The sequence below is a fragment of the Rhinoraja longicauda genome, chromosome 21 (genome assembly GCF_053455715.1).
Source record: "Rhinoraja longicauda isolate Sanriku21f chromosome 21, sRhiLon1.1, whole genome shotgun sequence".
Lineage (NCBI taxonomy): Eukaryota > Metazoa > Chordata > Chondrichthyes > Rajiformes > Arhynchobatidae > Rhinoraja > Rhinoraja longicauda.
The window spans coordinates 13,517,479-13,533,134 of record NC_135973.1 but is presented as its reverse complement, the minus strand read 5'-3'; the positions used below and the strand labels follow the sequence as shown (position 1 = coordinate 13,533,134).

The 15,656-nt window shown below is 41.5% G+C and overlaps 1 protein-coding gene across 5 annotated transcripts in view; it reads left to right on the top strand.

Annotated features, from left to right (window-relative positions):
• Positions 1–8,883, top strand: part of usp31 (ubiquitin specific peptidase 31) — an 87,614-nt gene extending 78,731 nt beyond the window's left edge. For all 5 annotated transcript variants that reach the window (XM_078417790.1, XM_078417788.1, XM_078417787.1 and 2 more), the window contains exons 16-17: positions 843–998; positions 2,649–8,883. In XM_078417790.1, coding sequence (XP_078273916.1) covers positions 843–998; positions 2,649–4,147 — 1,655 coding nt within the window. In that variant the 3' untranslated portion in view covers positions 4,148–8,883. The remainder of the gene's footprint in view (positions 1–842; positions 999–2,648) is intronic.
• Positions 8,884–15,656: the final 6,773 nt, after the last annotated feature.

Below are 15,656 nucleotides of genomic sequence, written 5' to 3'. Positions count from 1 at the left end.
CGGGGATATAACATTTATTATCCTACAGGCTTCTGGTGACGACAAAATGTGTAGGAAGAATCTGCAAATGTTGGTTTGCACTGAAGATAGACACAAAATGCTGGAGTAACTCAGCAGGTTAGGCAGCATCTCTGGAGAAACCCCCCTGCAATCCCTCTCTTTCCATCCATCACCCACCCTAGTCGTCCTGCCAGATCCACTGTTCGCTTCCATTTATTCCTTCATTATCACCTCTTCCACAGCCAACAATGGACCATTGTGGGCTCCACCTTTCCTTGGTCATCGGTGCTGGCTCTGATTTGTTCTGAACCTTTTCACATCTCTAGCTTCCCTCCCCCCCTGACTCTCAGTCTGAATAAGGGTTTCAACCTGAAATGTCACCTATTTCTTTTCTCCAGAGATGCTGCCTGACCCGCTGAGTTACTCCAGCATTGTGTGGCTCCGTCAGGTGGCATTCCATTTCCAAGGAGGATGAAAATCATTTGGCCAGAAACATCCGCATATCCATTATTATTTCCTCAGTTACTTAGTACCAAAGCAGCCCAATTGAACCAAGAAGGCTTTCTCATTTGAGGGTAATTAATCTTTTCATTGGTTTCATTTTATCTAATACATATGCACCTATCTGTCCATTATCATTACTGTCATCTTGTATGATCTTTAGTGACAGCATCATTTCCAGTGGGAGGATAAAAAGTAGAATACTTGTTTAGTATTTCCATGCAAACAGCTGAAAGTTTTTGAGAGACATCTGATTTTGATTGAAAATTTGGTGATAATTTACATGAAATACATTTTACGTCAATGTAGCGATTTGATTTTTTCTTCATGTCAATATTTAGGTTCTACCAGTTCATCTCTCTGCGAGCATTGGGTGAACCGGCTCACAGGCAGCAAGCAACCTAGCATCACATCCACGGCATCTTCTCGCCGGACATCGCTCGTCTCACTTTCTGAATCAGTGGAGTTTACACAGGATCGCAGCGATCAGGATGATGGTATGCTTAAAATCTTCACCTCCCCATTCATCCATAATTCCACTTCCATATTCCACCTGCATCATTTTTCATATCTCTGGCCGGAACAGTCTGAGAATTGGAGCAGAAAGGAAGGAAAGATGAGTGAGAGGGGGTGGGAGGGTTTGACCGCCTGAAATAAAAACAAATCTGTGTCTCTTAACCTCTTTCCCACCCACTGTCTCCTCTAACCAATCTCCAACTGTTTACCACCTACCCCAAATTTAAGTATCCAGAATGAGAAATTGCTCTTTCCGGATTCTAATGGTGATTCCTGTGGATGTGAGCATTCAAGCCCAAAGCCTGGCACTTGGCAGCAATGTATCCTCTCATAGATTGCCAAGTGTCACAGTGTAAACATAAAACATTAATGTTGATTATCAATCGCAATTCACCAGCTTGTAAGCATGGATAACTAGGCACCCCTAATAAAAGGTTAATTTCTCAAATAGAAAATCAAATGGTATTTTCAGCAGATCAATGAAAGGTGCATTGCAAAGTGTCCTCGCCCAAATGATTTGCATATGTACTAAGTTGTTTAATTTCCGTACAGGTCCACTGCAGCATCTTATGGGTGGAAAGCAATGGTCCATGTCTTGAATTGAAACCCTGCATCAGACCTCATCACAATTCCTTTCGATCATCAGATTCTGGGTGACTGCAGAGTTTCTCCAGCAGATTGTTTGTTAATGGAAAGGGAGTAATTTGCAGGACCATGGGGAAAGCCTGAGGGGATGAGTTTAATTTCATTAGCTCTTTCAAAGATGATCTGAATGGCTTGCTGTATCATTCAGTGATTCTTGTCTGTTTTGACCTCAGCATATCCCAAAGCTCCTCACAGTCACTGATTCTTTTCCTTTGAATTGCAGTCACTGCTGGAGGGAATATGTTATTCAAATTGTATAGAAATAGGTTCTAGGAACCAATGAGATAAAGGGCTGCTAATTTGTTTCAGTGATGTTGATTGAGGAATAATCATTTGATTGAAAACTGAAGAGCATGTTGACTTTCCTTTAAAACATTGCTGTGAATTCTTTTACACCACTAGAGAGCATACAAGGGCATTTTATTGAAAGATTATTATGCTCCACTGCTTTAGAGAATTGTCCAGATATTAAATATTGGTATGCTGATGGAACCAAAGCTCTCAACTATTAGTGTAGGAAGGAACTGCGATGCTCGTTTACACTGAGGATAGACACAAAATGCTGGAGTAACTCAAGGGGTCAGGCAGTATTTCTGCAGAAAAGGAATAGAGAACTTTCGGGTGGGGTTGAGTTTAAAGAAGGGTCTCGACCCGAAACGTCACCTATTCCTTTTCTCCAGAGATGCTGCCTGCCCTGCTGAGTAACTCCAGCATTTTGTGTCTACCTTCGATTTAAACCAGCATTTGCAGTTCTTTCCGACAGAATTAGATCCCATATGTGAAAGTGCTACTAATTGCTTGCCGGCATTTTACAAAGCTGCGTTTAATTCTAAGACTTGGGTGCAGAAGGTGTTAACCTTGCTTTGTGATGTCCATACCGTCAGTGCAGTTAATGTGACATCATAAAGGGATTTTGCCATAGTCTGTGACACGATTGCTGCTCATTATTTTTGATGGCAGTCATATTAATTATTCTTGTTGTGCAGGTGGCTTTTCCACTCGGCCTTTTGTGAGGAGCGTCCAGCGCCAGAGCCTGTCATCCAGATCCTCATTTGCGAGCCCCTTGGCGCTCAATGAGAACGGAGTTAAATCCCAGAGGACATTATCAAGTAAGCTGCACATGCGGTCCAACTCTCCGTCACCGTTCTCCTTCGAGTCACCCACTCACAGCCCGTCTCCAACAGCAGATCTACGGGGACGCAAGAGCCCCAACATGGGCACTCCGCCACTTCAAGGTCAGGGGGAAACCTCCGCCGGAGTCTCTGGAAGGGCACCCCTTGCTGTCATGGAAGGTGCGGTCCGAGAGGACGAGGTGAGAGGTGCGGGGAAACCAGCTGGACAAAGATCCGCTTTACCCCTCAATAAAGTACTTGACTCAGGAGGCATGGACAAGCTGAATCCTTTGAGTGATGCTGCTGCTGCGGACAAGAAAAGCACACCAAACTCGGCCAGCCCTCGGGTTGCCAGCACAAGTGCTGCATCTTTGGGTGAAGAGCAAAAGCAAAGGCAAGGCCTTGTGATGGGAGCAGCTAATACAGAGAGTCCACAGAGGAAGTCTGGTTCCAGAGTGCCTTCCGAACAGGCTAAAGGCTCTTTAGCCAAACCTCAACTAACTCTGTCTTCATCTCTCAAGAACCCCCAGAAGGCTTCTATCGCACACGAAAAGAGTGAAACGAAAGCCGGAACCCGGCGCTCTACATCAGGCACGGTTCTCCGAAAAGAGGTGGATAAAAATCAACAGCTGACCGGTTCATCCACATCTCAACAGAAACCGAAGGTGCCCCCGACTTCCCCGCAGTCGCCTTCGCCAACACGTAAAAAAGTACCAGGAAGGTCCAAGACTGCCGAGGGCCACTCCAAACGCAGTCCATCTCCTGAAAAACGCAAGTTGACATCTTCCAAAGCCAACAGCACAGGCAAGTTGGCACACGTCAAGTCGGGGAGCCGATTGGAGAACAGGAGACTGAGGAATTCGAGCAGCAGCTCCTCTGTGACAGAAGCAAAGTCCTCAGACACCACCTCGAGAACTGACTTGAGAAGAGACAGCAGCAGGTCCGACGACAAAGGCCTATCGTTCTTCCGGGCTGCCCTGAGGCAGAAAGAAAGTCGGAGGTCGGCCGATCTGGGGAAGAGCAACATTCTTGCCAAGAAGACAGCAGATGGACCTTCCAAGGTGGCAAGCAAAAAAATCTCGAGCGAAGGTCCAACCAAGGAGGGCAGGCGGTTGACGAGCGAACAGCCCCCTACTGCATCAGCCTCTGCTCTGGCACTGACCGGTAAAACCACGCCACGAGGGAAGCAATCGAGCAGGGAAGCCACCCCCACCAAGTATCCATTACTTCCTGCTGCCAAGTCCAAGTCATCCTTGCCAGATGTAGGATCTCAATCTCCCTCAAACAAAAAGAAACCTGGAGAAAAGACATTTAAATCCAGAAAGATTGTTACCAGCAGCATGCAGTCATCTGCGCGTCATAACAAAAAGTAATGTGAATATCAAAATCACAAGGAAAAACACTTCTCCAAAAATGCTAGTCTGGCGTTGTTTCTGCAACACTTTATTTTCTCTACGCCTCACCCTTGCTTTTCCTCCCCTAACCCTAATTTTTAAACAAGCTTGATCTTGGAGGAAGATTTTGTTTAGCAGTTAATGTGCCTACTACATTGGTGACAAAAGCTATTGATTTAAGCGCCTTTTGTTGTGCCATCAAACCAAATGATTACCACATGACATAGGCATGTGGTGTGAGGATCATGCAGCTTGCTCCTCCTCCTCCCCACCAATCCTGGAGATTTCCCTTCTTTGGTGGGTTTTAATGCAGCACTTTGTATCGACCTTCAGACTTGCTTTTGTTGCAGAATAACACTGTGTCCTGTTCAATGAATGATTTGATTTTTAATTTTTTTTTATAAATGTTCTTTTTAAATCTAATAACTACTGCACGCTCTGAAGAAGCCATCAAGTTAAATAATCAATTTCATTTTCTCCAATAACATTTGTTTGCTTAATGCCATGTTAACATCTTGCTGTCCATTCACAGTACTGTTTAACAGCAAGTCTCAGGTTAACATGCAAGGAATAAATGGGAGCAATAACTATTTCAATTGGAATAGGCCCACTTTCGGAAGCAATCACAAACCCCATGTGCTAGCAACTTTTTTTTGCTGCAGAAGGTAAAAGTAATTGAGATGGAATGTAACAATATGCAATGCTCCTATCATAGTTCTTTTGTTGTTTGGTTCAATCCCAGATCAGTATATCACATGTGATTTATTGGCTGCAAACAGCGTGAATGACATCTGATTCATGAGTTGAAGGATTTCAACAACACTTGTGGCTTCTGATACCATGAGCTGAAAATGTGGATCTCCAGGTTATCCAGAGGCTTGACAACCTTGCAAAGATCCTTCAGTCTTTGTTCAAGTGTTATAACTGGTCTAAGACTGATCTCCCAGATTGCCACCGTTTTACTGCTTGAAATGAAACGATGGCACCTGGTTGCAGAGTTCTCACTCTGCTATAATGATTCAGTTACTTGGAAAAAGAGTTCAGCTGAATTGCTGTTTGGTCAGAAACGCACGCTGACCCATACGCCCAAGACGGTGGGATGGTATTTGTGGACACACTACGCTTATGGTAGATCCAGTGCCTTTGAAAGATGGCTGTTCCTGGTTGCCAAGCAACAAAGATAATCAGAAAAGTTTCCATATGCTTATGATATCACAGCTGACCCAGGTCAATAATCAACTGTTCGTTCAGTCTCAATTTATCAAAAATTGGCTTTTAAAAAAAAAAACTAAGCTCCAGTTTACATTTTGAGACAATGCATGATTTTCTTTTAAGTTCAGTATCTAATCACATAGATTTGTTTGCACTGTGGCCAGTTGGCTAATTGTGCCTATGCTCGCTCTTTGAAAGAAATGTCCGATTGTTTGCACTCCAGTTATTTCCTCATGGCCCTGCAGGCTTGTTTTTTTTAAAGCATTTTTCCAATTCTCTTTTAAAAGTTCCAATTGACCATGCATTCCAGATTTTTCTGCTTAATACATCATCTGGATTTCTAATGTAATAATACAAACACATGAGATGCAGCCTGCCAATATTTAGTGTTTGCCAATCACATTTGGGGTATAATTAATTTATCATGGCCTTTACCCACAAGTGAAATTCTTCCACACTCATGTACAGTAACATTTGTCATAGACTCTGGTCATACATTGAATTACCTTCCATATCTCAGGGACAAATTTATATATAAATATTCAGTGATTCAGTCCCTAATTTGATCTATTAACTCTTTCTGATCAATGCCAATTCAGTCACTTGGAATGTGAGCAGAGTTGTTATTTACAAGAAGCACAAAAACAGTTTCTTGATTACGAACTTCACTATTTGGGTATATGCCCATTTTCCTAGCTTAGTGTGAACAAGCTTCTGCTTCTTTTAGTCTGGGCTTGCGTGTTTTAGTAACATTCTGCTCCTCTCAAATTGGTGGGGAACAGGAGTTGCTTGTGCAGAATACTGCTCTATACTAGTTCCCAAAAAATGAAAAGACATTTTTGTTTTGCTATGTTGCTCAACTGCAGACATCCTCAAGAAAACTTGAATCTGGCTGGCATTCCAAGCATACAACAAAACAAACATCTTTGTAGCTTTTCTGAACCTTTTTTCCTATCTATTTTGAGTACCTGCTGAGCTGTCCCAATGTGAAGTGCACCATCTGGTGTACAACTGAGCCAAGAAGCATGTAAAGATCCCGTTCTCCACCATGAACCGTGTGTTTGCTGAGTTGTCTGGTCCCAGCTGGCATAATGGAAAAGGTGCTTCACTTGACATCATTGCCTCATGAGTGGGGAAAGGTAGAATAGGAGCGGAGGGAGTTAAAATCTACTTGGAATAGTGAAATGGTGAAAGGTGAGCTGTTCACTGCTAGGGCCACTGGAGGGATATGTTCACGGGTATAATAATAGTACAGGTGTTGACACCTTGCTGAATCTCCAAGCCTCCAGTCGCACTTTTACTCTTGTGTAAATGGGGCTTCCCAGTTATGCACAAAATAAAAATGTTCTTGTTCCCCTTGTTCATCTTTCTGTCTGCATGCACTTAACGCAATGTATTACTATGCAAGTGCTAGGGCATTGGTTGCACTGAGGTTCTTTGTAGTATGGTTATTCATTTTGATGTTGCATTCAATATTGATTCGTGCAGTCCTGTATTTGAGGATGGTAACCTGGCTGATCTCATTGTTTGCACAACTTGATTCACCTTTCCAGACTGATATGTGTGATCAGTTCGAGCGATTGAGAAAAAATTTAAATGAGCAGAATCATGTAAGTGGAAGCTGTAGACAAGTACATATAAACTGACATTCACTACTTTATTAATAATGGCTGTAACAAAACAGCAATTTGGTAAAAGTTCAAATTATTCTGTGCTGACATTTTTTCGCTGAGAACTATATTGTAAGGACTCGTTTCTTTCCTACTTTGCCTTTCCCATGATTTTTGGAAGTAGTTTTTGTTTGCTTTTAAAGAAGCACCATCATTTTCAATGTTTCTAATAAGATTTATAAAGATGTGAAAGGTGATGATAATTTAATCACTTAAATATATACAAACACATATAAAAGTAGTCCAAGCTACCTGAGGAGCACATCCTGCATTAAAGGAGCATTGCATCCCAGTCCCAATGTGTGGAGCCTGCTCCTGGTCTACTAATAGATTTGTAACATAACTGCAGATGCTTGCATCGAAGATACTTTGCAGGGATAGAAGTAGCGACATCAGGCCACCCAAATGCACGGTTGTTGACATGGTGAAATTATTGCAGAAAGGTGCAATATATTAACTAGTGTTTATTTCTGGACTGAGCGGTTTAGTGGTTTGGTTATACTGATGCCCTGGTATCTATAGCAATGGGATTACACAGACATTAAGTTAATGGTGGAACTACACAAAATTCTTTCTAATGATACCCAGCAGGTTCAATGTGTTAAAATTACATTTCATAAGATGGTTAATGTAAATGATTGTGTAAATGGAGCGATTAAATCATGTTTCTGAGTTAGAAAGTGATGAGGACTAACTGTGTGTGTCATCAATGACTTTGAAATAAGATTTATGAAACCATCTGAGCATACACAACTTAATTATTAAAATCCCCTTTTCAGGAAGTAGCTGCCTGTGCCTAATCCCCCACAGTACCACATGAAATGCAATTCCTGGACTTGCTGGTTCATAAATATAGGCCACTACACTTGTATATAACTCTACTAAAATAGTTACACTGGCTCCTTGCTGCTTGATTTGTAGCTCCCAGACTTTGATGTGAATGTACTTTGATCAGTAAGGATTGGGAGTTTTTAAATCTTTAACCAGGAGCTGACCTGCATATTTTCATGGTTTGCAGATTGAAGCTAGTTTTTCCTTTTTTGTTAATCTGGTATTTGGCTACCAGAGTTACGCCCATTTAATTTCCATTGTCATTTCATTTCACTGTACACTGGAATAAAGAACAAAGAGGGACCACTTAGCCCATTTCACTAGATAGCACACCAAGTCCTGGAAATGTAACTCGGAAGTTAATTGGCATTGGAATGAAATGGAGATTGAGTTCTCTACGAGCCATTGATCCTTTGTCGTGAATGACATTAATGATTTAGTTTGTGCCTGAAACATTGAATAGCATTATTCTCCTCAATGGCACATTCTGGCCTGCTGAGTCTCTGTCACATTCTCTCTATCTCTTCCCACCTTGGGATTGCAGTAAAACATACCAGATGTTGGTACCCTGCTGGGGGAGAAATTTGGCTGTCTCTTTCCAGCTAATGGTTGGTCCTTGTTTGTCCTTGGTGAGGAGGAGTTTGGGCCACCCACCCTGTGACACTCCACATACGCCACAGCTTAAAAACAAAATAGAGATTTATGAACAATTGGGCCAGTCCTTGACCCCTGTATAGTGTGACTTTCTCCTTGTACATTAGGACAGCTACTCTGTGTTCCTGAAACTGTTTTAAGTTATTTTGGGCAGGTGCATGAGAATGTGTTGCTGCCTTTCAATAATTTATTTGTATGTTTTATTAACAGGTGGTGTATGCACTTTTTTAATAGCAGAATCTGTATTGTTTTCTATGTTTTAAAAGAATGTTTCTTTGAGAACCGTTTGTACAAAGTCCATGTTAGTCAGAACAACTGTACGAGGAGCAAGAATTACAAAAATAAAAAATCCAATGTATATGACCTGATTGTACGACTTGATTTCTTCTTCTATTTGTCTAAAGCAGTTAACATGATCCAATGGTTTGTAACTAGGATTGTGAATTTTTGCATACTCTACTCCACAGAGCTGAAATTACTTAATTATTGAGTATATTCAAGGATGAAGTCAGTAGATCTTATTGATACTCATTGTAGAATGAAGGGAGATGTTGGGATGAGGAATTGGGCAAGTTGGAAGATCAGCCCTGATTTTACCAAATGGAGGAGCAGTTTGGTGTCCAAGCCTATTTCATCTCTCATTTCTTAAATTCTTTGAGCACTGTAATGCAAGTGAAGATGTGAACTTATCCATTGCAACAAATTGTTACTGTCTGAAATGTACTGCAAATGTAAGGCATTGGCAACCTCAGTGGTAACTTCTAAATGAAATAGAAATATCTAGAAATGTATAATTACAGGCTTTGGAGTGGAGGATGATGGGAATGCAGAATAGTGCAATCAAATGACATTATTTTAGAGCCAGGACAGTGATAATGGGTTAATCTCCTTGCATGGCATCTTGAACTGCAAAATGTTGTAGTTGTTATTCTTAACTAAGGACAGTAGATGGTGATGTGACACAGTGTGCAATACTTCATTTAACCAAGTTGTGTGAATTGCCAAACTTAAGTATATCATTTAGAAATTATCAAAGCTACAGAAAAATCTCTGAAATGGTAAACTTTCAGATTTAGCACATCAGTCTTAAAGCAACACGTTTGGCAATGCTATGTACAAGGTTTCAGATGGGCCTAAGATCCTACGTACACTTTCAAATTAGGAAATGTCGATGTTATTCACACAAGCACCATTTATTATCTGTCCCAGCTGCCTTTGAGATAATGGTCAGCAGCCTCCTACACCAACTGCAGTCTTTTTGCTTGAGGTAATCACAGTGTTATTAGGTAGGGAATTCCAGTATTTAAACGGTGGCACTTGATCAATAATATATCAATTCTGGAGACTTACCTGTGTGCCAGTTGCAGGTTTGGACGGTACAGTCAGACATCTTGGCAAATTGCTGCAGGTTATTTTGTAGATGGCTAATAATGTAGTCATGGTACAGGGTGGAGGGTGTGAATATTTAACAAGGATGCCAGTCAAGTGAGCTGCTTTGCTTTTGAGTTTTTCAGCTAATCTCATCCAGGTTAGTGGAGGGTATTACATCTTGATTTGTTGCGTGGATGATGGAAAGGCAATGGTCGTTGGGAGGTGCGCCAGTTGTTTCTGCAAATCCAGTTCTGATTTAGTCATAGTCTTACAGCGTGGAAACGGTCCCATACTGGCCAACATGTCCCATCTACACTAGTCCTACCTGCCTGCGTTGGCCCTAATCCATCTAAACCTGTCCAATCCATGTACCTGTCTAAATGTTTCTTAAACATTGCGATAGATATATAGACTTGTTCTTCGACCCATAATGTGGGACCCTGTCGACCATCCAAGCATTACCTCCTTTAAACCATTAACACAACATAGTTTATACAATGCTCAGTGTGCTTCAACAGCAGAGCTCAAACAACACCTAGAAGGACAAGGACAACAGATAAATGAAAGAGGCATCACTTAGAGCTTCTCTTCCAAATCTCACACTGCCCAGACTTTAAAAGAAGCAGACAGTAAATTGCAGTGTCTTGCTTGACTCTGTGAAGAGTACATTTACCTCTGAAGCAGAGCGTTATAGATTTGTGATGCACTCTGGAGACCGGGCTAGAAAAAATAAAGGCTGATGCTACAATTTTGTGGGAGTAAGACATTGTAGGGCTCTTTTGAGCAATTAGACAGATCCTGCCTGCCCTCTGAGCTGGGTGCAGAAAATCTCCTGACACTATTTCAAAGAACTCGGCAGTTAACTTTGTCTGAGCCCATTTTTATCTGTTGAAGTGATGCTGGGTGAGAGATAGTCTCATTATTGCTTTGCATTCTGTTGGAGTTTGCTGTGCAAATTTACTTTTGGATTTCCATAATCATAAGAGTGAACACAGTTAAATGTTTCATTGGATGTAAAGTACTTTGAGATGTTCTAGAAGCCCCTCAACATAGAGGGGCTACTCTTTATTCACTGAATTAATGTAGTTTAAGATAGGTAGAAGGTACCCTTTTGTTTCAAACAATGTCTGACATCATACCTTTAGACTTGCATGCTATGATTGCTTTCTGATGAAGTATTTATCAATCCATTAAAAATTCAATAGCATATTGTTTAAATTTTGATCAAGATGACATTTCTGAAGCATAGAGGTATCAGAAATCTGTCTTTGAAAAAAGCATATCAGAACTGGTGTGGATTCAAGGAATCAAAAACTGTTAAGTATATGAAACAAAACTAGATTCTTATTTTGATGTGCTCAAATTTATGAAATGATAATGAAGTCTCCAAGTACTTAGAAGACATAAGGGAAACTGATAATGGCCTTTCATTGTTGTTGAATTTGTGTGATCCTATTTTTATTCAATGTTCCTCCCCTAGAATTTAACATGGTAAATGAGAATTTTTTGAGGATGTAACTAGGAAAATTGACAAGGGAGAGTCAGTGGATGTGGTGTACCTCGACTTTCAGAAAGCCTTCGACAAGGTCCCACATAGGAGATTAGTGGGCAAAATTAGGGCACATGGTATTGGGGGTAGGGTACTGACATGGATAGAAAATTGGTTGACAGACAGAAAGCAAAGAGTGGGGATAAATGGGTCCCTTTCGGAATGGTAGGCAGTGACCAGTGGGGTACCGCAAAGTTCGGTGCTGGGACCCCAGCTATTTACGATATACATTAATGACTTAGACGAAGGGATTAAAAGTACCATTAGCAAATTTGCAGATGATACTAAGTTGGGGGTAGTGTGAATTGTGAGGAAGATGCAATAAGGCTGCAGGGTGACTTGGACAGGTTGTGTGAGTGGGCGGATACATGGCAGATGCAGTTTAATGTAGATAAGTGTGAGGTTATTCACTTTGGAAGTAAGAATAGAAAGGCAGATTATTATCTGAATGGTGTCAAGTTAGGAGGAGGGGGAGTTCAACGAGATCTGGGTGTCCTAGTGCATCAGTCAATGAAAGGAAGCATGCAGGTACAGCAGGCAGTGAAGAAAGCCAATGGAATGTTGGCCTTCGTAACAAGAGGAGTTGAGTATAGGAGCAAAGAGGTCCTTCTACAGTTGTACCGGGCCCTGGTGAGACCGCACCTGGAGTATTGTGTGCAGTTTTGGTCTCCAAATTTGAGGAAGGATATTCTTGCTATGGAGGGCGTGCAGCGTAGGTTCACTAGGTTAATTCCCGGAATGGCGGGACTGTCGTATGTTGAAAGGCTGGAGCGATTGGGCTTGTATACACTGGAATTTAGAAGGATGAGGGGGGATCTTATTGAAACATACAAGATAATTAGGGGATTGGACACATTAGAGGCAGATAACATGTTCCCAATGTTGGGGGAGTCCAGAACAAGGGGCCACAGTTTAAGAATAAGGGGTAGGCCATTTAGAACGGAGATGAGGAAGAACTTTTTCAGTCAGAGAGTGGTGAAGGTGTGAAATTCTCTGCCTCAGAAGGCAGTGGAGGCCAGTTCGTTGGATGCTTTCAAGAGAGAGCTGGATAGAGCTCTTAAGGATAGCGGAGTGAGGGGGTATGGGGAGAAGGCAGGAACGGGGTACTGATTGAGAGTGATCAGCCATGATCGCATTGAATGGCGGTGCTGGCTCGAAGGGCTGAATGGCCTACTCCTGCACCTATTGTCTATTGTCTATTGTCTGCTTATGTGTATATCTGACGAGTGCAGTGTGATACCGTGTCTTAATGAATAGCCCACCATCTTGTGACTGGCATGATGAATAGCACCCTTGGTGAAGCCCTCTAGGGATTAGCACAAGCCAACAACCCAACCACTGTATGGATAAGCATGGGCTGAAAAAAGCTAGAAAGTAATACAGAGCAAATTTTAGACTTCAATATCACATTTAAGTTGCCACACTCGCTGTCAATAAACCTGCCAGGCTGGTTTCGTCTTGGGTGATATGCTAGTTAATTATGGGTAATTATTTGTCCAATTGCACACCAAGGTAAACAGTTGGACACGCAATGATGCTGGCACTGTTGTCAGAGCAATTGACAAAGCTGTGACTCATTCCCATCAGCCTGCAATTTGGAAACTCTCCAGGCACTGTGCCTAACTTGTTCGGCTCCTGAGATTTGTCAATGCAATGTACGTAATTGTGGAGTAACCCTCTGGATTTAACCTCTGTCATGATAGAAAAGGGATGGGATGAAACATTCCTCATCATACCTTCACTTTCAATTTCAGATAAAAGACAATGAATTGGAAGAAATGTGTGGACAGCAAAATCCCATAGTCAGCAACGTACAATGGTCAGATAATTTGCCATAATTTTCCACCTTGGAGATAGTGTGGAAACGGGGCCTGTGGCCCACCGAATCCATGCCGGCCAGCAATCACCCATACACTAGTTATATCCTATACACTATTAACAGAAGTCAAATTAACCTACAAATCTGGAAGTCTTTGGAATGTGGGAGGGAAAACCAGTGCACGCAGAGAAAGCCCACGTGGTCACAAGGAGAACGTACAAATTCTACAGCACCGGTAGTCACGAACAAACTTGGGTTTCTGGCGCTGTAAAGTAGCAACTCTACTGCTCTGCCACTGTGCCGCCATATTTAGAGGTTTAGATGTTGAGTTATACTGCAGACATCTCACCTGTTTGTGTGACAGCACGATTTGTCCTGCCCACCTAAAAGGGAGAAGGTAAGGGCCCATTTGATCATCCTATTAGAGAGGAAGTACCTCTGAAAGTGAGGTCATCCCTGCTGCAATTTGGAATATGAAGTCCTCAGAGTAATACTTGAATGCATCTGATGTAGAGCAGTGCCAACAAGTGAACCACATCATAGAGTGAGGAGACTAGAAGTAATTTTGGTAATTTGGATTAGATTAATATATAGCATGGGTAAAGGGAAGGGGAAGGCCTTTGTCCTGGTCGATTGCTCTACAAGAGAGCTGGTTTTTGACTTGTTAGGCAGAATGGCTTGTTCCTGTGATTCCAGGAGAGAGCATGAACAAGAAACGATCATAGCATTTGGATGTTGTGTTTATTCTTGAGTGCTTAAACTATGATATTGAAGCAGCCACCAGTAGTCAGGGTTTGCTTACAGAAGGAGCCTAGAGGCTTACTTGAAAATTTGACTAATTCTATCAGGGTTTGAGAACCAGTATTAAATTCATTTATTTAAATACCCATAAGCTCAATCATTGGTATTAACGGAAGTGGCAATACATAAATATTGTGTTCACATTTGGTTATACCATCCAATGGTTGTACTTCATTGACCCCCAAAATGTATCACAATGAAAAGCCTTTAAAGTAGAGATATTTCAGTGCAATTCAGGTGTCTTCTCACACCACACAGGACCAAAGGATAAGAGTCAAACTACAATAAATATACCAGATGACAGATTGTTAACATGTGGGAACCAGGCCAATTACTGAATAAGGAGTAACAAAGGAAATTAAATAAGCAAAGAGAGCATGGAATCCAAGTATATTTTCTGGGCAACTGAACAGGAAAAGGGTGGATCAAATCGGATGGAAATTTACTCATGAAAGATGAGGTATTGAAAGACTATACATCCAGCCCTCACCAAGGAATGAGATATGGCCATTCAAGTAACCAAAATTCATCCTTACAAAATATACAAATCACTGCTCAAAAGTTTGAGATATGACATCACTCCTGTAGAATTTATGTGGAAAAATTGCAAATAAACACAATTTATATTATTCAACTCATTTCTTGATGCGGTTTTGCATTATGGAAGATCATGATATGGACAGTGTTCTATGTAAGCCACCTTCCCACCAGTAACATGAGTGTCGCCGTGCTGCTGGGGTCTCCACAAACAAAGATGCAGTTAAGATTCACAATAGGCTAAACATTGATAGAGAAATTTAATAGAAGGTGCTATTTGGTGGATAAATCACTCGCCCAGTCGGAATCCATCTTGCCCTGCAATAGGAAGGAAGGCAAGAACTTGCTGAGGCCCTGGCCATTATGTTCCACACGTCCACAGAGTCAAGGGAGATACCCGAAGACTGAAAATTGCAACTGTTTTCAAAGAAAAGTATAACATCTAGGGATAAATCTTGTTAATACAGTCGGGTCATGTGAATTTTGGTGGTGGGAACGAACTCAAAATAATAATGAGGGCCAGAATTAGCAGACACTTGAACTCCCGAAGGACTAATTAGAGAAAATGAAAGTAGATTTGTTAAAGGAAAATTGTACCTAACTAACTTGAATTGTTCAAAGTTGCAGAAAAGGTCAAAAAGGAAAATGTAGAAACAAGGAACTGTAGATGCTGGTTTGTACCAAAGAGAGACACAAAGTGCTGGAGTAACTGAGCAGCATTTCTGGAGGAAAAGGATGAGTGACGTTTAGCAAGATATGAACTTGCTAAAGCATTTGACTTTGCCACATAATTAATTTGTCATTAAAACTGAAGATCATTTAATTAAAAGGGGCTGCAACAGCACAGAGAGAAAACTGGCTGTGTAACGGATTGGAGAGTTATGAAAAGTTGCTTCCTTTTAGTGGAGTTCCCAAGAAGTGGTACCAGTACCACTCTGATACAATTGATTGTGACCTGGCTGTGTGGTGGCAGTTCCAAATTTGTGAATGAGGAACTGAGGAAGAAAATAATAAGCTTCAAAAGCTTGGCAAAAGGCTGATGGA